The sequence below is a fragment of the Podarcis vaucheri genome, assembly GCF_965113315.1.
Source record: "Podarcis vaucheri genome assembly, chromosome: 12".
In the NCBI taxonomy this organism is placed as follows: domain Eukaryota; kingdom Metazoa; phylum Chordata; class Lepidosauria; order Squamata; family Lacertidae; genus Podarcis; species Podarcis vaucheri.
Window position 1 is genome coordinate 43,737,354 of NC_138750.1, and position 21,349 is coordinate 43,758,702.

A 21,349-nucleotide genomic window follows, 5' to 3' on the forward strand; every position below is an offset into this window, starting at 1 on the left:
CAGAGAGATCTGTGCAGCTACATAATTTTTGTGGTAGTATGAAGATTTATAAGAGTGGAGTGGGGGATATAAGTTGTTTATCTCCTTTTTTGCTTTAAACCCTAATCTCATCACATATTGCTCTAATTAATTTCTTAATTTTCTGACACCCTGAGTAAAGAATTACTTTAAATTGTCAGTACTATTTGTAAACTGATAGGTTTATGGTACTTATGCAACCAAAAAGTCCCAAGTTCTCAGAAAAGTACTTTTATACAAAACTAGTAAATGCATATTAATAATGGTGAATACAACCACAGAAACAACGAAGGGGGGGGGTGCACTGTGGCCAACAGAAAATACCTGTATACAAACCTGACACTTAGATTTGCATGGACAGGCGGAGTCCCCCAAACCCTGGGCGGCCCCCCGTGTAGAATAACGACTCAAGACAACGTGCTATGGGATTAAAATTGGCCACAACTTTATTATGTTTCAGATGAGCGTAGACCTTGGCTCAGGCACTGGGCATTTATCCCTCCCAGTCCCCCACAGGGGATCTGGGGAACATCAGGGTTATCCAGAGTGTGGTGGTGGTGGGATAGGCTGGCTCTGGAGAACATATGTTCAAGCAGAGAGAGCAGGGGAGAGCAATGATGGCATCTAGACGTACAGTCAAAGCCGCCTCTCAAAACAACCCCTTTAACGAGGAACCCTGGGATTGCCGCTGCAAAGAGAAGGGCGTGGGTCACCGTTACACGCCCTCCCCCATTTAGGGAAGGTAGACTAAAGGATTCCGCCCAAGGCCTGATACCGCCAAAGTTGTGACGTTTTGCTACAAGAAAGGCAAACCTGCCTATGCAGGATAATTCCTTTCCAGCCCTTCAACAGTGACCTTGCCATAGCAGCGCCCGCGTACCTGTGGAGAAAAGGTTAACCGGCAAAAGAAGTCTTAACTGAGGGTGGGTAGGGTGGGAGAAGCTCTGGAGCCAACTGACAGTTCCCAGATAAGATCCTCCCTCTATTGTGTGGGCAGGTGTTCCCTCCCCCTACCTGGCCTGATCACCTTGGCAACGCCTCCCCAGGCGGGATTGGGCAGCTGGCTGAGGTAGGCGGAGACCTCCAGGTATCCCATCTGGGGAAGGCGAAGCCAAGCCGTTGCTAATGGTGCCGCATAGGGTCCAGGGAGCTGTGCACGACCACGCAAAGGGCGCCCCCCATTTAATGTGGGGAGCATTCATTCTGACAACAAGCAGAGACTGAAATGGAACCTATAGGTTTCTTTGTGCTGTTCCAAGAGACTGAGGCTATGTACACATTAGTGGCTTAGACTCATAGAATTATAGAGCTGAAAGGGCTCTTAGGGTCATCTAGTCCAACCCCCTGCAATGCCGGAATCTCAACTCAAGCATCCATAACAGATGGCCACCCAGCCATAAAAGTTTGCCCTACCACCGCTGCATTTCAAGTCACAGTTGCATGTTTCTGTGCACACCAGAGACAGGACAGAGATGTCTTTATCTTTATCACATTCATCCGGTGCTATACCAGCTGCACTGGCTCCCGGTGGAGTACAGGATCAGGTTTAAGGTGCTGGTTTTAACCTATACGGCCTAGGACCCTCGTATCTACGGGACCGCCTCTCCTGGTATGCCCCACAGAGGAACTTACGGTCCTCAAATAAAAACATCTTGAAGGTCCCAGGCCACAGAGAGGTTAGGCTGGCCTCAACTAGAGCCAGGGCTTTTTCGGCTGCGGCTCCAACCTGGTGGAACGCTCTGTCACAAGAGACAAGGGCCCTGCAGGACTTGACATCTTTCCACAGGGCCTGCAAGACAGAGCTGTTCCACCAGGCCTTTGGTTAGGGCACAGCCTGACTCCCTCCTTTGGCAATCTTTACAATACTTTAGTTTATGGTTGCCATCAATTTTGATTTTAATTAATTCTTATGATGTTTTTATAATGTTGCACTATTTTAGTGTTATTAGCCGCCCTGAGCCTGGCTTCGGCTGGGGAGGGCGGGATATAAATAAAATTTATTATTATTATTATTATTATTATTATTATTATTATTATTCAATGCGCATCACCTCTTTGGTCTCCCCATGTCTGCAACCCCTCCCCCTCACCACTTCTAATCATGAAGCTGTCATTTGCACATGTGCAATGTTCGTCTCAAATGCGCACACCTCAGCTTAACTGCGAAGTGAATATGGCGTTTTAACTAGGTGGAAGCTGGTTTGAGGGAAAGCAGACCAATCTACAAAAGTGGCTGGGTGGGGTGGGGGGAAGGAGGTGGCCTGTGTGTTTCTCTGTGCTTGTATGAATTGATGTTTGTGGGGTGTGGGGCAGAATGGATGAATAGGCTGGGAGTCGCAGGGAGGAGGGTGGGGCAGGGAGAGGGAGGGAGAACAAGCAGGGTCGGAGGAAGGGGGTGCGGGTGGCCCGGGTGTCACCACCGAGGGGGTGACAAAATGTCGGGAGGCACTCAGCGCAGGGCCTGCAGCGCACCCGAACTACATGTCTCTCCTGGGAGTGACGCGGTGGCTTGGGCGTCCACAGAATCAGCGCTGCCCCAAACGGTCTGCCCGCCACCTCCCCCTCAGCTGTAGGGTGGCTGAATGGGAGGAGGCAGGCAGACTCCTTGGAGGCCCCGCAGGCGACTGTCACCGCCCCCATGGGCGACTGGCCCCACCCTGCGGTCACGAGCGCTGCCCCAGGCGCCCAATCGGCTTGCTCCACTGCTGAGAGCAAGCATGAGGAGGGAAATAGAAATGGATAGCTGCTGACTGCTATGTGAGTCCCCCCACCAGGGGCGAAACTAGGCTTTATTTCACCCAGGTCAAAGACCCAGTTTTGCACCGCCCCATGTGCTTTTGTGCGCGCACACGCACAGAGAGACACACACACACAGGCCGCGAGCCTCAATTTTGTCCCTCTGGAGGCTTCGCCTGGGGCAAACAACCTGGCTAGCCCCCCCTGTAGCTACAGCTCTGCCCACCACCACTACTTTGCCCCAAGGGATGCAGCCCTCAACCCACAAAAAGTTGATTACCGGTACTTCTTATTTTAAAAACACACAGGGACGTGACTGGCAATTATGCATTTAGCATCATATCTAGTTTGACACTGAGGAATGCTTTTGGTTGGTAAGGGGACTGGTCAGGGTGGAGATGGCATGTACAGTGGTACCTCGGGTTACATACGCTTCAGGCTACAGACTCCGCTAACCCAGAAATAGTACCTCGGGTTAAGAACTTTGCTTCAGGATGAGAACAGAAATCGTGCTCTGGCAGCGCGGCAACAGCAGGAGGCCCCATTAGCTAAAGTGGTGCTCCAGGTTAAGAACAGTTTCAGGTTAAGAACAGACCTCTGGAATGAATTAAGTACTTAACCCGAGGTACCACTGTACTGACAGCTGGCTCTCTTTCTGTAGCTCCCTTAACATATATGAGTTGCAGCAACTGACCAGTAAAACCAATCTTCCTATTACAATATGGGACACTTATAATTATGATAGTGTTATCCACTGTGCTAAAAAAGTAAGATTTATTTATCTTGCCTAGGATCTCATTATTCATTTGGTCTGAGGCTGTTGCTTCTGCCATGACAATTTTATCTTTCTAAATCTTATTCATGTTTCATTAGCTTCTGCGATCTCTGTTGAAAGACAGTGTACTAAACCACGTGCTGTTTACTTGCCAATTAAGCATGATGCCTGTTCTGGTATAACCAGACAGCCTAGCCTGAATGCGTCTAGAAAATATGAAGAGCAACTAAGGACTTTTGTACAGAGACTAAGGACTGGGGATTCATTGACAGTGTAACTGATAACTGATCCTTATAAAGATCACATGGAACCTGGGAAATCCATGCCTAAGGTAGGTGTTATTAAACAGAGGAAGTATTTGTTGCAGAAACAAAGAAAATGGAGAAGTGCATTAAAAAAAAAGGATGGGCTTTATTTATATGTGATTGTGTTTATTGTATGGAAATCTTAAATATGTAAACAGAATGCTTCAAGTTGTTCTCTGTACTACTATTGTACATCATGTGTATGTCTTTCAAGCTTTTTGTTTATGTGAGTATCCGCATATAATGTTTAGTGTGTATATGTATATGTGTGTGTGTGTGTGTGTGTGTGTGTGTAATGTAGATTGAACAATTCAGCCTTTTCTCCTTGGAAAAGATAACATTCTGTTCTGTAGCTGATTAATTCAAACATAACTTTTATTGACAATGTTTTGGAGAAATGGGCACCCAGGACCAGTTTGCCCCCGTCACACATAGGCGGTGTATATATCTCTAATGCATGCACACCTGAAGTTATCTGAAATCATAAAGTCGTTGAGCAGTTAATATTTTACTTGTGTGTTTCTAACTGCTTGTAGAAACTTACAGAATGTGCTTTATTTACACCTACAAAGCTATTCAGCTGCTTTTTTCCAATGTGCCCAGGATGCTTTTATTGAAGATGGTTCAGTATTAGTTTTTCCATAATAAGATCTTCTTTTCGTTTTATCGGGAGGCATAACAATTGTTTCATTGTTTCCATAAGGATATTGGGCATGATCCAGCCAAACTGAGTACCGACACCTTTTTTTTCTTTAATAAAAGCACTGGTCTTAATGCTATATGATATACTTAGGATAAATATGCATATTTGCAGGCAGATGTGTCCCAGAGAACATGAGTAGAGGAAGCGGAATTACCCCTTAGCTGAAGCATGTTACTTCGGGAATTTCAAAGCCTGGTGCCTTCATTACATATTTATAGGTGCCAAGTGAAAACATCCCTCTTCAACCAGGCCTTTTGAACTGTGTGGGACCAGAGCGCCAGCTCCTTGGGGCCAAGGCACTGGGGGGGGGGGGCTGATCTTTTTTTTAAGGAGCTGGGCGCCCTCACTGGTCAGATGACTCTCTCAATCCGGAAAAGGTGAGGGGCGAGGGTATTGCTTTGTTTCTTATTACATTATGTACTTTTGTGTTTTTATATTGTAAACTGCTCTGTGATCCTTGTACGTATATACATTTAATCGATAAATCAATAAGTAGATATATACATTTAATAAATAAATTATTCCGCACTTTCCAGTGCAATCGCCCCCCAATCCCCTTATCCCAAAATTCTACCTTTTCTGGTGTGGGGGGGGAGTGTTTTTGTTGTGCAACAGCACCCTATCAGCTTTAATTGTGCAGCCTGAATTTTTTGGTATGTGACTGAAGCCTATCCAGAAATAGCAGATCTGGAATAACCCCTGGTACAATTTTACAAAACTTTCCAGAGGCATCTGGTTAGCCACTGTCAGAAACAAAATGCTGGTGTGCAAACAGGAGAGCTTCCATGCTCTTCTGAAAACATCTTATTTGTGTGGGAGCTGGGAGGATCCTCAGATTCATTACACTGTGACTACATTGTTAGTCATCAGTTAAAGGAAGAGACTCTGTGCATTCCATCTCAAAGGGAGGATGCCTCCGTCCCCTGCTCTTGCCGTAGCAGAACTGCTGCATTCCTAAACTGTTGGTAGCTGTTTCTGCAAACTGGTTCCGATAATCATCTCACGCCTTAATGTACTGATACTCAATTATGATTTGTCATTATAGAAAAATTGTCCTGGGGAGTAAGGAATTAAAATGGTTGTTTTAAATGTCAATAGCACAATGCAGAAATAGACCAGGTTGAAATTTCTGCAAAGGGCAAAGTATAGGCGCTTACACAACAATTGCTTAACATTAACATAAACAGCTTGTTGCAAACAATGCAAGTGTGAAATACTTCACAGAGGGATGGGATGTGAGTGGGATATTTTTATTTTTATTGGACTTTCTTCGATAGCTCCTAATAAAAGAGAAAAGCTCATTTTACACAGGAACATCTTTTGTAAGGAGTAAAGTGAGTGCAGCTGCTCAATTTATATATCTAGGCCAGCCAAAACAGGATGTTTATAAACAGAAGCTGAAAAGAATTGGGGAGAAAACTCAAAAAGCTGGAGGCTTACTCCGTCTTATAAGAAGAAGTATGAAATCTAACCCCATAAAGACTAGGTGACTACATTCCTGCCCAAATGTAGCTTTCTGCCCTTCAAATAATTAGGACCACTTCATCGTCTCACTTGATGACAGCCTTTGTCCACAACAGGATTCTCCTTTGCTGTGAAGACTTAGACATCTCTGGCTTCCTGTTTATTAAAAATCCATCTTGATTTGTTTTCCCATAGAAAGTAATGCAAAATGGATTAATCCGCTCCAGACTTTTAAAAACAACCCCTAAAACAGCAATTTAACATGAATTTCACTAACAATACAACTAATCCATAAAATGAAAGCAATAATCAACTGTACTATAAAATAAATAAGTTTTGTAGATGAGAAAAATTAAAATTATTATTTTTTCTTACCTGCACTGATGGTTGTCATTGTTTGGATGGGTGTGTGTGTGTGTGTTATCCATTTCCGCAGTCACTCACTCACTCAAACAGTAGCTGAACTGGGTTCCACACAGTCACACACAAAATTAACCAAAAAAGCCTCATAAACAAAAATGCAAAAGAAATAGCAAAAACAAAAGTACCAAACTTAATCTGTTCCAGAAGTCCATATGACTTCTCAAATGTTCAAAAACCAAGGCGCAGCTTCTGATAGGTGAAGGCGCCCCAGAAACAGCAGCCGACAGCCACATCGGACGTTCGGCTTCCCAAAAACACTTACTTCCGGGTTTTTCGGCATTTGGGAACCAAGGCGTTTGAGAACTAAGGTACCACTGTAATAGAAACATTTTATTTTATTTTTAAAAGGTTAGATGTTATGTGAGAGGCGCCAGGTTGCCCCCCAAGATTGGGGTGTGTGTGTCAGTGTGTGTTGCACCAGTCTCCCTCAATATTTTTTTTGGGGGGGGGGCGTTGGGCCCCTTCAAACAAATATTGAGGAGGCTGAAGACACCTCCACCCCCTAGAATTGGCGTACCTGTAGTACGTCAAGTGTAAGTTACCTCACACTCTCTAGAGCACTTTCCCCATTACAGTGGTACCTCAGGTTAAGTACTTAATTCGTTCCGGAGGTCCGTTCTTAACCTGAAACTGTTCTTAACCTGCTGCTGCGCCGCCGGAGCACAATTTCTGTTCTTCTCCTGAAGCAAAGTTCTTAAATTGAACCACTATTTCTGGGTTAGCGGAGTCTGTAACCTGAAGCGTATGTAACCCGAGGTACCACTGTATACTCCTTATTAATATCTATACAGCACCAATCTCTGAGGTACATTGAGATTCAGATTTGATCCTGTTGCAATAAACAAACAGAACAGCAGGCGGCAACCTACAGGTCACCTGGGCAACCAAGCACAGATGAAGGGAAAGTTCAAGGTCTATTACCTTGAACTTACCTTTCCCGCCCCGACCTGGCCACAGTGATCCATGCAACGGTCACCTCCAGGCTTGACTACTGTAATTCGCTCTACGCGGGGCTGCCCTTGAAGCTGTCCCAGAAACTCCAGCGGGTGCAGAATGCTGCAGCGAGGCTCCTCACGGGGTCTCTGCCATGGGAGCATATTCACCCAGTGCTTTTCAAGCTGCACTGGCTCCCGGTGGAGTACAGGGTCAGATTTAAGGTGCTGCTTTTGACCTTTAAAGCCCTTCACGGCCTAGGACCCTCGTACCTACGGGACCGCCTTTCCCGGTATGCCCCACGGAGAGCCTCAAGGTCCATAAATAGCAACACCCTAGTGGTCCCGGGCCCTAAGGAAGTTAGATTGGCTTCAACCAGAGCCAGGGCCTTTTCAGCTGTGGCTCCGGCCTGGTGGAACGCTCTGCCTCATGAGACCAGGGCCCTGCAGGATCTGATCTCTTTCTGCAGGGCCTGTAAGACAGAGTTGTTCTGCCTGGCCTTTGGCTTGGAGCCAGTTTGATTCCCTCCCTCCCTCTCTTTCTTTCTTTTTTCCTTTCCTTCTCCTGCGATGAGGCTACATTTTAATATTTTAATGTTCAATATTTTAATGTATTTTAATTTTGCTTTTAAGTTGTAATCATTCAACTTGTTTGTATTATTGCTTGTAAGCCGCTCTGAGTCCGGCCTAGGCTGGGGAGGGCAGGGTATAAATAAAAATTATTATTATTAAAAAGAGGTAAGAGGGATTTATTGTTTCGCCGCCCTGAGAAGTGTAGCGGCGTGAGGGGAATAAGGGTCTCTCGGCAAGCACTACTGACAGGACCCTTTGGGGGATGCTGTGACTGTTCAATGGGGCAAGATTCTGCTTTAAAGGTAAAGGGGAAGGTGGGGCCTTGGAATTCCCCTCAGTGCTCACAGTCTGCCCCTCAGGAGAGTCTTACGTCTCGAAACATTGACTTCCTCTTCAGCAGCCAACTCATGTATGCGTATCAATCTTTATGGAACTGCCTACTTTTCTTACACAGGACTTGGATGTCAGTCCTCTTTCTTTGACCTCCACAATAGACCTTGAACTTTCCCTTCATCTGTGCTTGGTTGCCCAGGTGACCTGTAGGTTGCCGCCTGCTGTTCTGTTTGTTTATTGCAATAGGATCACATCTGAATCTCAACGTACCTCAGAGATTGGTACTGTATAGATATATCGTAAACACGCGCACACACACAGACACACATTTATGAACTGGTCTGCTCTTCATCGAAGAATATTACTCTGCGGTCATCACAAAGGGTTGCTTATATTTCAAGGAGTAGTCACCAATTAATAAATATTTACAACTCTACCTTCTTTTCCACAGGACGATTGCCTTATTCAGTGACCAACACAAGTAGAAAAATAAAATAAAGATGGCGTCTGAGAATGAAATAGCTATTGTGGGTATAGGATGCAACTTTCCTGGAGGTAAGTCTTTGGGTGGGGGAGTGATATAAGAAAGTTATCCATGTTTCTTTCACTCTTTTTATTGTTCTATGGCATAAAGCTTTCTCGTGATTTAAAGTAAGAGTAAACTAAGAACTCAGCACTAGTTATTGAGAGATACCAATACAGTGGTACCTCGAGTTACATATGCTTCAGGTTACACACTCCGCTAACCCAGAAATATTACCTTAGGTTAAGAACTTTGCTTCAGGATAAGAACAGAAATCGTGCTCTGGCGGTGCGGCAGCAGCAGGAGGCCCCATTAGCTAAAGTGGTGCTTCAAGTTAAGAACAGTTTCAGGTTAAGAACGGACCTCCGGAACGACTTAAGTACTTAATCTGAGGTACCACTGTATTTAAATTCTTGCTAGAAATATTTTTAATATGTCCCTGTCATGAACATGGAGAAGTGAATGTCTGTGATATTGTCTGTGATATAAGAAAGTTATCCATGTTTCTTTCACTATTTTTATTGTTCTACAGCATAAAGCTTTCTCATGATTTAAAGTAAAAGTAAACTAAGAACTCAGCACTGGTTATTGAGAGATACCAATATTTTAATTCTTGCTAGAAATATTTTTAATATGTCCCTGTCATGAACATGGAGAAGTGAATGTCTGTGATATTATGAAGTCCACTGGAAATTCAGGTTTGTTACATGACAAATCTTGGAATTTTGCATCTCATCAATACTCTTTAAATGTCTGATCTAACTTCCACAACAAGCAGAATAGCACATATCAATTTAATTATGTATTTTGCCTTCCTGAACTTGGAATATGCTAACCTAAACCTTATGCCTTCGCAACTAGATGGCTCTCATCTGCGAGATGCCATCCAAACAAATATGGTAACAGCTGAATGCAATTTTCATAGGAACAGCATGCAGAAAAATTACAGACAGTATAATGAGATTATGTGATTTAGGAAAAGGTCCAATTTTCTATGAAATTTGAAATTTTGTAGCACTTGAAATTCAAATTTAATTTGTATCGCATTTTGAAAGTTGGATTTCTCGTGTAAGTTCAGATAAACTGAACAAGACAGGTTTGACATTTTGAAAACGGAAACAGTATATTTTAATACATCTAAAAATGTATATTTAAATCTTCTTGCAACAGGTGAAGGAATTGACAGTTTCTGGAAAGTGTTAGTGAATGGCAGAAACTGCACTGCAGAAATACCTCCAGAAAGATTTAACATTAGAGAGTGGTATGATCCAGGTGACGACAAACCAGGTAAAATACGTACAACTCGTGCTGCTCTTCTTGATGAGTAAGTCATATATTTTGCTAATAAATCCTTCAGACTTTCTAAACTTGCACATTTCCCCCTTGAAATGACTCGCTGATGTAATATGTGTTATTATATGAACCTTTCAAAACTTAAAACTAACGAGCAGTCTCAAAGAGCTGCGTTATAAAGGCCTTGAGGGCAGGACCCATGCTGAGGTGGTTTGGTGAGCAGCATGAGCAGAAACACATTTCAAGTCTCTTTGAGTTCTTTTTTTTCTGAAAAAGTGACTAGTTAATAATCGCCACAACAATAATAAATTCATTATTATCATTATTATTTCATTATACTTTATACCCATCATGGAATCCAAGTTCCCAGGCGGTCACCAACCCAGGTACATCTGGACCTGCTCAGCTTCAGTAAGGAGATGTTCCTAAGTGCCTTCAGACCAGATGTTGTCTCTATGCTCCTCCAAATGTCCCATAAATCACAGCCAGTGTGCCCAACAAATGCCTCATTCTTGCTTCAGATCATACCCTGGGACTAAGGCAGCTATAACCCATTTTAGCACTGTTGTCTCCCACATGAGAGTTATCCTTATTCCCAGCGCTCTTTTTCTAGAAAAAGAGGTGGTGGAACTCACTATGAACACCTCCCTTGTCCTCTTATAATGGCAATGGTGCCCACCTGAGAGATGCCAAACTGAGTTCCAGCGAGTTCTGGTGGGGGAGCCCTGATTATACTGCAGTGCAGCTTTTCCTGGTGCAGTAGTTTCAAGCCGTGGTGTTTCACTGGTATTTCCACCAGCTTCATACAGTGGCACCTTGGTTTAAGAACAGCTTAGTTTATGAACAACTTGGATTTAGAATGCTGCAAACCTGGAAGGTGTTTTGGTTTGTGAACTTTGCCTTGGAAGCAGAACATGTTCCACTTCCCGTTGAGTTTGTTTCATTTGTAAATTGAGTCCCTGCTGCTATGGGAAAGCACACCTTGGTTTAAGAACAGACTAAGGTACCACTGTGCTATGAAATGACATGGGCACAGTGTCCTATTTGCTGTGTCCTATCTTGATAATTTATGTGCTGGAAGCTGTACGCCTGCTCCCTCGGCCAATAAAGCGAGATGAGCGCCACAACCCCAGAGTCGGTGACGACTGGACCTAATGGTCAGGGGTCCCTTTACCTTTACCTTACAACATGTAGTATTAGGCTTCAATGAATTTTAAGTATATCTTATCAGAGCATGTTGGATTAAGCAGTATGTGAATCACACCGTTTATCATGTCATACCTCCATTTAATTTTTTTAGATTGAATGCATTCGATAACAAGCTGTTTGGCATCAGCAATGAGGAAGCTGAGCGTATGGATCCTCAGCAAAAGTTACTCATGGAATGTACCTACAGAGCGCTGGAAGATGCAGGAGTCACTCCTGAAAACATTAGTGGTACCAAAACAGGGGTTTTTGTTGGTAAGATAATAGCTATGATGCAGAAGATTTTGTATATTTACATTGCATACCATATATCTGCTTTAGAGGGAGCCACACAACGATTGGTAACACCACATCTATATGGGTGTTTACACCTGGCAATTCCAAATAAAATGATGTTGGAAGACGCTAGATAATTGCTTTGTCAGAATTGACAATATTGGATAATATTGTTAGGCCTTTAAAATATGTCTTTCCAAGTGAGTTCCTAAATTCCTCTCTTCCCCAGCATAGGAAAAGGCCACAAGTTTGGTAATTTAAAAATTGGTTTACTTACAAACTCATCAAATGTCAGCTTCATGTGCTTTTCCATACGTTCATCAGAAAACACTGCACAGGCAGGAAAACTTAGCTTAGTTACAAAGTGGTAAAAGTTCCTAGATTTATTGGAATATGAACACAAGGGTGGCTGGTGAGAGCCATGTGGCTGAGCTGAAACAAGCAGCTCAAACCTCCTCACACACCGAGCTTCTCAAGTAGATGGGACCATAAGCCTGATTACCTATCTCATCCCAAGGTCAGGGGAAGTGACATAGCTAAGCTTGGCAGGAGAGCTCACTCTGTGTTTTTAACCCCTTCATGCATTAATAAAACTTAAGCATGTTGGTTGTGTGAGGCTGGTTATCAGATTTACTGTGAAGGGAAACTGAGATGGGGAAACACATGCTGCTTAAGTGCCTTAGAAGAAACACAGAATAAAAGTGAAATAATAAATAATTGTAGGATAGGAGGTGAAGGATAAAAACCAGTACTAGATGTAGATTTGAGTGTACATTGACCTTAAAAACAAATGTTCTGTATTTACAGGCCTGATGAATCGAGACTATGAATCTATAACCAGCAGGGCAGTTGCTGAAATAAACCATTATGATGCCACAGGGGCAGCAATGAGTACAGCTGCTCATCGGATTTCATACAGTTTTAATTTGACTGGACCATCAATTGCCATTGATACAGCTTGTTCATCTTTTCTCTCTGCTTTGGACCTTGGTTACAAAGCCATTAAACAAGGTATTCTTGGTTACTAGGTTTCTTATGCATACCATTAACCGTGATTCCCAAACTCCCCCCCCCCCTAGACCACTTGAAAATTGCTGAGGGTCTTAGTGGATCACTAAATGATTTTTCTGTGTATTATATCAACTGTAATGCACTGAGCTAGGTGGTGCATGGAACCTCGGTTGTCAAACACTTCGGAAGTTGAACGTTGCGGATTTCAAACGCTGACAACCCGGAAGTGAATGCTTCCATTTTTGAACGCGCCTCGGAGGTCGAATTGCTTCTGAGGTGCATTTCTCCATTTTTTCAGTGGATTTTGCCAGCCGGCAATTGCGCCTCAGTTGTCGAACGTTTTGGAAGTCAAATGGTCTTCCAGAACGGATTACGTTCGACAACCAACGTTCCACTGCTTATGCCCTGCCTGATCCAGGAGAGGCTAGTTTAAAACATGGAGATGAGAGACAAAGATATGCCCAAGAAAGGATTCTGCAAGAGAAATCACCATGATGACACAGATGGTATCAACACCTCGTGGCTACGTGAATGAAATATTTGTTTTCCCCCTTTCATGATTTCAGGCTCGTTTTGTTTTTCTGTACCTTTGATATAGGAGACTGCGAATCTGCTATCTGCGGAGGAGTAAATTGCATCATAGAGCCTTGGAAGTTTGTATCTCTGAGTAAAGCAAACCTTTTATCACCTGACGGAATTAGTAAACCCTTCTCTAAACATGCAGGTGGCTATGGAAGAGGAGAAGGATGTGGCGTTCTTTTATTAAAGCCACTGGTAAAGGTAGGGTGTTTATACTGAACTCTCAATTTCCCAAATGTCCCAGGGATGTTCATTGGGTCTAGTGTGCTTTGGAAAGGAGAACACCAGAGACTTGCTGGCTTTGTAATATTTGCTTTTTTAAAAAATATGCCCAAGCAGAACCTAAGTGGAGGCAAACAGGCATTCCTTCAAGGTAGCACTGATGCTACTCTGTCTCAAATCTCCAGAAACAGTTCCAGAAAGATTCTCTGCCTATGTCACTAAGCCTTCAAAATGGCCATCTACCTTTGGCTGCTGTTTCTTGGCATGATCCCCTGAACTAGAGGTTTTAACCTCTGAATTCTGATTGGTATCTAAATTAGAAGTTATTGGAGAGATTCCCAATTATCATGAGACTCTCTTCTAAACAGATACTATTTATTTATTATATTTATATCCTGTCTTTCTTCAAAGGAACTCAAGGTGTCATACATACGTTGTGCTCTACCCTGTTATCCAATGACTGAAAGATGGTCATTGATCTAAAGCCACACGATTAGATTAATGACTGAAAGCAGATTTGAAACTTGATCTTCCCAGTACTAGTCTGACATTCTGATTACAACAGACTGACCCCTTAATTTACTCACTAATGAAGTATTCCAAACTATTAACCAGAAAACAGTCCAACAAGAAATAGTTAGCCACTAAAAAATGTGTAACTGCCACATAATAATTACAAATTTCCCCAATATCCCTCGAAATAAATGGCTGGAATAACTTGCTGCTCTTGTACTGTAAGTAATGCTTAAGAGAGCAAGAATGGTGCAGAAAAAAGTAATACCATGGCGCAGAAAAAAAGTGAATTCAGCATAAAGTTGTATATCCTACTGGCCTGCAGTAGGTAGTTTAGGATCATGGACTTTGGTAATTATATCACCAAAGCAACGTCACGGGAAGTTACAGATGAGGAGAAGATTCAGTGTTACTGAAAGGTCCAAACACTGCTCTCAAACAAAATCGATCAGTGCTGTCGCTGTTAAAACAAATCTAAATATAATCATGCTGAAATAGTTACTTAATGTTTGATAACATTGTGTATTCCTCGAATCTTTTGTCCACAAATAGGCACAGGAAGAATTCAACAAAATATGGGGCATCATCAGCATCACGGCAATCAACCAGAATGGAAGTTCTGTTGCTCCAGGCATGCGATCATCTCAAGCAGCACAAGAGAAGTTGTTACTTAACATTTATCCAACATATATTGATCCTTCAGCTATTCAGTACATTGAAACAAATGGTCTAGGAATCCCTATTGAAGATGCCACTGAAGCAGAGAGCTTAGGCAATGTCATTGGCAGAAAAAGGCCTCCCGATTTGCCCCCTCTCCAGATTGGCTCCGTTAAAGGGAACATTGGGCACACAGAGTCGGCTGCTGGGGCAGCAGGCTTAATCAAAGTTCTTCTCATGATGCACCATGGGAAGATAGTCCCATCCTTGCACTTCTCAGAGAGCACCAGCAGCATAAATACAGGGAAACTGAATCTCTCCATCCCAACAACAGTGGAGAAGTGGGAGGAGTTCAAGGATTTTGGCAGAGTTGCTGGGATCAGTTGTTTTGGACTTGGTGGGACCAATGCCCATGTGGTTGTCAAACAATTTAAACAGGCCCAGGTTACCCTTCCAGCCAAAAGGCCCGTCGAATTATTTGTCATTTCGGCAGCTTTAAGAAGTTCTCTCAAAAGGGCGATAGAAGACACAGCTAGGTACCTTAATACCAGTGAATCAGCGACACTCCCAAATGTGGCCTACACATCTGCTTGTAGAAGAAGTCACATAAACCACAAATACAGAAAAGCGTTTGTGGCATCCTCTCTCCAGCACTTACAGCAACAGCTTAATTCAACTGAAATGGAAACTGTTTCACGGAAAAAGCCTGCAGAATTGATCTTTGTGTTCTCCGGTAATGGTTTGAATTTCAAAGGGATATGTAGAATCCTGCTGAAATCTGAGCCCGTCTTCAGAGACAAATGTATTGAAATCAAGCAATTATTTCAGCAGCTTTCACCCACTGGAATTTTGAATTTAACAGAAAGTGAGCACAATGATTTGCCCAGGCCTGAAGTTGCCCAGCCCTTACTCTTTACTCTGCAGGTGGCCTTGGTTACACTCCTGCAACACTGGGGCGTTAAGCCAATTGGTGCTGTTGGCTATTCAGTTGGCGAAGTAGCTGCTGCCCATTGTGCTGGCTTGATTTCCCTGGAAGATGCTGTCAAAGTCATCTACCACAGGAGCAGGCTGCAGGCTAAAGTCACTGGAGGCAGAATGCTGGTGGTTGACAACATTCCCGTTGCAGAAGTGTCAGCAGCCCTTGGAGCATATTCAGGGGAAGTCTGCATTGCAGCATTTAACAGTCCTTTGTCCTGCACCCTATCAGGAGATGAAGTGTCTATCCACTCCATTCAGAAAGATCTGGCTGAGCACTTCAGTAAAAGAAACATATTTCTTCATACTTTAGATGGGCCAGCTGCATATCACAGCCACATGATAGAACCGGTACTAACAGAACTCTCAGAAAGCTTATCAGAATTAAAGAAAAGGAAGCCAGAGATTGAGCTTATTTCTACAGCAACAGGGAAGGCCTTTTCAGATGGTGATTTTGTTACAGGCACCTACTGGGCCAGACAGGTTCGGGATCCTGTTTCTTTTGCAGGGGCCATAATAACATCAGTAAGAGGCAAGGACAACATTGCATTTGTGGAAATAGGTCCTCAAAGAGCTTTGCAGAGATACATCATTGAGACATTAGGGACGCAAACCAGAGTTTTACATTCTTTGCAAACGGATAGGGAATATGTGACTCTTCTTAATCTAGTGAAAGATCTTTTTGAATTGGGATTGAATGTGAATTGGCAGCATTTTTATGAAGGTTATCAAAGTGTATCATCAGCTTATCCCAGGTATCACTTTGATCATCAGAAACTCATGCTGCATCAGAAAGCAAACAGCAGAGGTGTAAGCTCAAACCATTCTTTAATTTGCAGTACAAATAAGGATAACTCAGAATTCATTTGTTCTATTTCTGAGGCTCTGAAACCACATTTATATGAGCACAAGAACTACTGTGCTGCATTAATTCCTGTAGCTGTTTTGGTGGAACTTGCTCTGGCAGCCGTGATGACGAGCTCAAGGCCAAAAGTACCCTTAAGTTATTGTCAAATGAATATATTTTTCCCTGCACCATGTGTTTTAAATGAAAATCTCCATGCTTTGAAGATAAAGGTTGAGCCACAACAAACAGTGTCAAAATTCAGAATACAATCAGGTTCAGCTAATACAGTTTATGCTTCGGGACAAGTCAGAAAGAACCCTGAAACATCAATTGAAGAAAAGATTATTTCCTTAAAAGACATTTTTCAGAGGTGTAGATCTGTTGTTAGCGAAGATGAGGTTTATGAAATATTGGCTCAGTCTGGATCCAACTATGATGCTACTTTCAGGCAGCTAAGTAATGTATTTTATTGTGAAGACTTGAAAGAAGCTGTGACAACTGTTACAGTGAAGAGACAAACAGTAGAAGAAATGTATGAGTATTATATCCATCCAGTCCTTTTAGATTGTTTTCTGCAAATGGTAGGTATTCTGGCTGCAGTTACTTCCAATAACAAAGTAGTTTTACCTTCTGGTATAAGTAGTCTTGCAGTTGCTCGCTCATTGGAAGAGGAAATGATTATATATTTAAAAACAACCAAGTCCACTGACAATTTCTTAGAGTTTTGTGGATGCTTCACAGACAAACAAGGCTCCGTTCTGGTAGAACTGAGATGTGTTCAAATTAATTTGGTGCAGGAAATTCCCAGGAAACAAAATGAATTGTTGTTTGAAAATCAGTGGAAGGAAATAACTTCTGATCAAGCAATGCATAATCTGCCCAAAGCACCTCGAGTTGTGGTGTTTGCTGACAAATTTGGAATATCGCAGCAGCTCAAGAATTACTTACATAGCGAGTCTAGATTTGTTGCGTATCAGGAATGGGAGAAATTGTTGGCAGCTAAGAGAACAGATACCTATGCACAAAGTAAGATTAATATGGAACTGCAGGGTTATGATGATGTTCTGTTTATGTGGGGCATCCAAAAACTGAATGAAAATTTGCCAGAGAAAGTGGTGAAACATTCAGTAAGATGCTGTGAGGCATTTCGCCAAGTTGTTATTGCATTAAAGGAGAAGAAGTCCCATTGCTCCATTACAGTAATCACTTACAGGACATCAGAAAGGAAAGTAGACCATATAAACACTGGCTTTGGTTTGTACGGCATGGCTCGAACATGTATGGTTGAAGTCCCGGAAATAACGTTTCAGATTATTGACATCAGCTCTACAAATGCAATAGATATCTCGGCCTTAGCTGATGTTTTAGTAAAATATAAAGCACAGGATTATCCAGAAGTCTGGATTGATGAGGGACGAATTTATAGTTCTGAAATTAGGCGCACACAGATTGAACCCACAGCCTTCAATACACCTTCCCACCCACTTCAGAACTCAGACTTCTGCATCTTGTATACAGGAGATCCATACTGTATGAATGATCTGTCAGTTAAAGTTGCCAACTCACGTACTCAACTTGGCAACCACAGTGTTGAAGTTCAACTTGAAAAAATAAGCATCCACTCAGAAGACTATTTCCCTGTTAGCATGTCCAGCTGCAAGTTTGGGAAAACGTTGTATTGGAATTCAGATACTATAGATAAACACAAGCTATTAGCTCTAGACTTTACTGGCACTGTAACAGCAACAGGTAGTGAGGTGAAAAAGGTAAAAGTGGGAGATCATATTGCTTCATGTTATCCGGTTTCTGCAGCGTCAAGAATTAATATTCCAGAAACAGTTTGTTTCAGTACTCAAAAATTTCCATGTTTCAGAAATATACCATGTACTTCATTCTTCTGGGTAGCAAGGGAGATTTTTCATCAAACGCTGCCAGTGCCAAAACATAATGAAATATTAGGTATTGTTTGCACTGAGCCTGAGTCAGTTTTGGGCAAAGTGCTTACTTTTTCAGCTCAGGAATTAGGTTGGAAAATAATAGTTACAAACCATACAACTGGTCTATGGCAACGTGTTAATCAGTGCAATGCCCTTATTTTTCTACCTCCACTAAATGGACTATTTAAAGAGGGCCTAAGCTGTCTTTTCCATCTCCGAGATGTTGTACTGGTTTATGGCAATGAACAACCAGAATGTTTGAGGTATCTGGCTGGGAGTGATCATGAAAATATCCATATTCACACTGTCAGTCTTATCCGCATTTTCCAGAAAGCATATCTGATACGATCTCAGAAGGAGATGTATTGTTGGCTGAAGTCAATGAATATGAAACAATTAAAAGATATCGCATATTTCATTTTTCAGCAAGCAGGAAAGCATCTGAGGCCTGATGTTGCATCCTATTTCAACTGCAAGAATTTCCCAGTTGCAGTACTAAAAAGTGATGAGGAAGACAGCAAGATATCAGATATACCCGAGACTGAAACAGACAGGAGAATGTTTAAGCAGAATGCAGTTTATATAGTCGCAGATGAATTCACTAGGCTTGGCTTAGAAACTGTAAAATTTGTAGCTCAGAATGGAGGCAGGTGCATTGTGCTACTTTCACAGAGGAATCCAAGCACAGAGGAGCAAAAAGAAATAAATGCTCTCCAGGATCACTGTGAAGGGAGCAGAATAGTCAACTTGCAGTCTAACATTGTTTGCAGTTCAGAGGTTGAGAAAGCTATCAAGTTGATCAGTAAATTTTTCCCAAACTCTCCTGTTAAAGGTGTATTCCACAGTGCTATGGCTTTGCATGATGGGCTTCTTGAAACCCTCAACATGTCTAACTTTGAGGAAGTTTTAAATCCAAAGGTAGCAGGGGTAATCAATCTTCATCGTGCCATGCAAGGCAGGGAGCTTGACCACTTTGTATGTTATTCTTCTATTTCATCGTTTCTTGGAAACGCAACACAGTCAAACTATGCAGCTGCCAATTCCTTCCTGGATCTCTTCTGTCATTACAGGAGAAACAGTGGCCTTCCAGCGCAGTCCATTAACTGGGGTGCTTTAAATCTCGGAGCCTTGCAAGATCAACAACACTATCAAAATTATAGGTTACAAACGAAAGGAATAGAGGATCTGCAAGTGAATGAGGTTCATGAATATCTAAAACGAAGCTTAATTCTGGATAAACCTCAGCAAGCTGTGTTAAAATTGAATTTTCAAACTTTAGCTGATCATGTTTTATCTCAAAATTTGTCGCTGAAGAGTCGCTTTTATGAACTTGTTTCTGAAGAGGCCGGTGGTAATCCTGAGCTTGCTGGTGAAGCTGGATTCAAAAACCACTCTCTAAATGAGCCTGTAGATTATGCAATTGCACTTTTGAAAAGCCTGGCTAAAACTATCCCTGTTGATCTTTCAATGCATACGCCACTTTCATCATTGGGTGTAGACTCTACATTAGCCTTTACTCTACAGAATCGTATCTTTACGGAAAAGAGAGTGGAAATACCTCTCATGAAACTACTTGATCCTCAGTCCACTGTGTCAACTTTAATCTTATACTTGAAAGAAAATTCTGACACAACCGATTCTCATGGAGCTGAAGGTACTGATGTTGGAAGCTGGTTGTAGAAATGCATTTCCAGGCATTATACTAAATTAATTATCAGTAATGGCTTAGTGTTCAAGGTTTGTTTTTTGCAGTTCAAAACCTCAAAACCCCTTGATCGCCACGGTACTACTAGTCCCCAAAATGGAAACCTCTCTCTATACAGGACACGTTCTGGCCATGCCTATCACCACAGTCTGACGGGTAAGACGTAGGCACAGTAGGTGGCTTGTGGTAGAAGATATAAATGCATATGACAAATGGAGCAAGTCCAATGTCTTTTCAGTTCGGTGCACAATACAGAATTTCTGCTAAGCTACAAATTTCTGATTGTGCAAAACAGATGTATCTGTATGTAACACCACAGGCCAACACAGACCTACCTGGCATGAAGCTCAGTTGAAAAAAATGGTGTTTATTTCTAAGTAGGCATGTAGAGTGTTGCTCTGGAGGCGTGCCTATGATTACAGCCTTCAATTATTTAAGTACAATTGATTTTTATTTTTTTACTGTTATTTGCTAGGTGGAATATGAATTATATGGGAAATGTATTGATTGTAACTTTAGTACAGATAATTAATTTGAATGAAGATTTATAATGGGGTCTTTATGCAAAACATATCCTAATTTGTATTAATAAACTCTTGTGTGGTTCTAATATTTGCATTGGCCTAGGAACAGGAACAGCAATGCTTGTGGATGTGTGGAAATCAAAAATAACTTCAGGGCACATGTTGTAAGATACTTGTAAGATAAGAGAGGGAGGTCCAGCAGCAGCTGTTTTAACCAGCTGTCATTGAAAATCAAGCCTCCACATCATGTCAATTGACTGAATTCAAATTCAAACCACAGAAAAATTGTGTGTGTACACAAGACAGGAATTCAGAAGAGGCCAAGAAGATACCATAACGGCAACAAAATGGGACAAGGACCATTTTCAAAGATGCTACAAAGGTTAGAATCAGATTTTTAGATGATGAGACAGAAGGTAGACACAATATGCTTGGAGAACACAACCAAACTCTCCCTCCTCCGTCCCAGCCGCAACATTCAAAAACACCCTCCCAACTCACGCATGAAAACAAAGTTGACCACAGCCAAAACAAGCAACCACACCCTAGGCAAACCCCAACTTCTCTCACCACCAAAGGAACACAAGCAGATAGAACCTGCGCAAACGATGCTGACACAAAACCCCACACATACATTAAGTAAAATAGAAACATCCCCACCCCACCCACCATGGCCCCCTCCACCTCTTCCCCCCTTTTCTTCCTAATGTAACACTAATGTCTCAACAAATGAAACTGACCTGTAGAAAAGGTAACTCGAAAAAAGAGACATTGCACATATTTTTGTAAACCAAGAAATCTTTAAAAAAATACATTAAA

The 21,349-nt window shown here is 42.2% G+C and overlaps 1 protein-coding gene across 4 annotated transcripts; it reads left to right on the forward strand.

The window, feature by feature from the left end:
- The first annotated feature begins 2,870 nt into the window (after positions 1–2,870).
- On the forward strand, positions 2,871–20,687 carry LOC309515681 (mycocerosic acid synthase-like). Of its 4 annotated transcripts, none has more exons than XM_082193722.1 (7): positions 2,871–3,860; positions 8,714–8,817; positions 9,956–10,109; positions 11,379–11,539; positions 12,368–12,571; positions 13,170–13,351; positions 14,438–20,687. In XM_082193722.1, exons 2-7 carry the CDS (start codon positions 8,763–8,765, stop codon positions 19,979–19,981), a joined length of 6,300 nt encoding a protein of 2,099 aa, XP_082049848.1. In that variant the 5' UTR covers positions 2,871–3,860; positions 8,714–8,762; the 3' UTR covers positions 19,982–20,687. The 4 variants fall into 4 exon arrangements, with proteins under 4 accessions (XP_082049848.1, XP_082049850.1, XP_082049849.1 ...); XM_082193724.1 differs by having other exon boundaries at positions 11,379–11,515; XM_082193723.1 differs by lacking the exon at positions 2,871–3,860 and having other exon boundaries at positions 8,694–8,817.
- Positions 20,688–21,349: the final 662 nt, after the last annotated feature.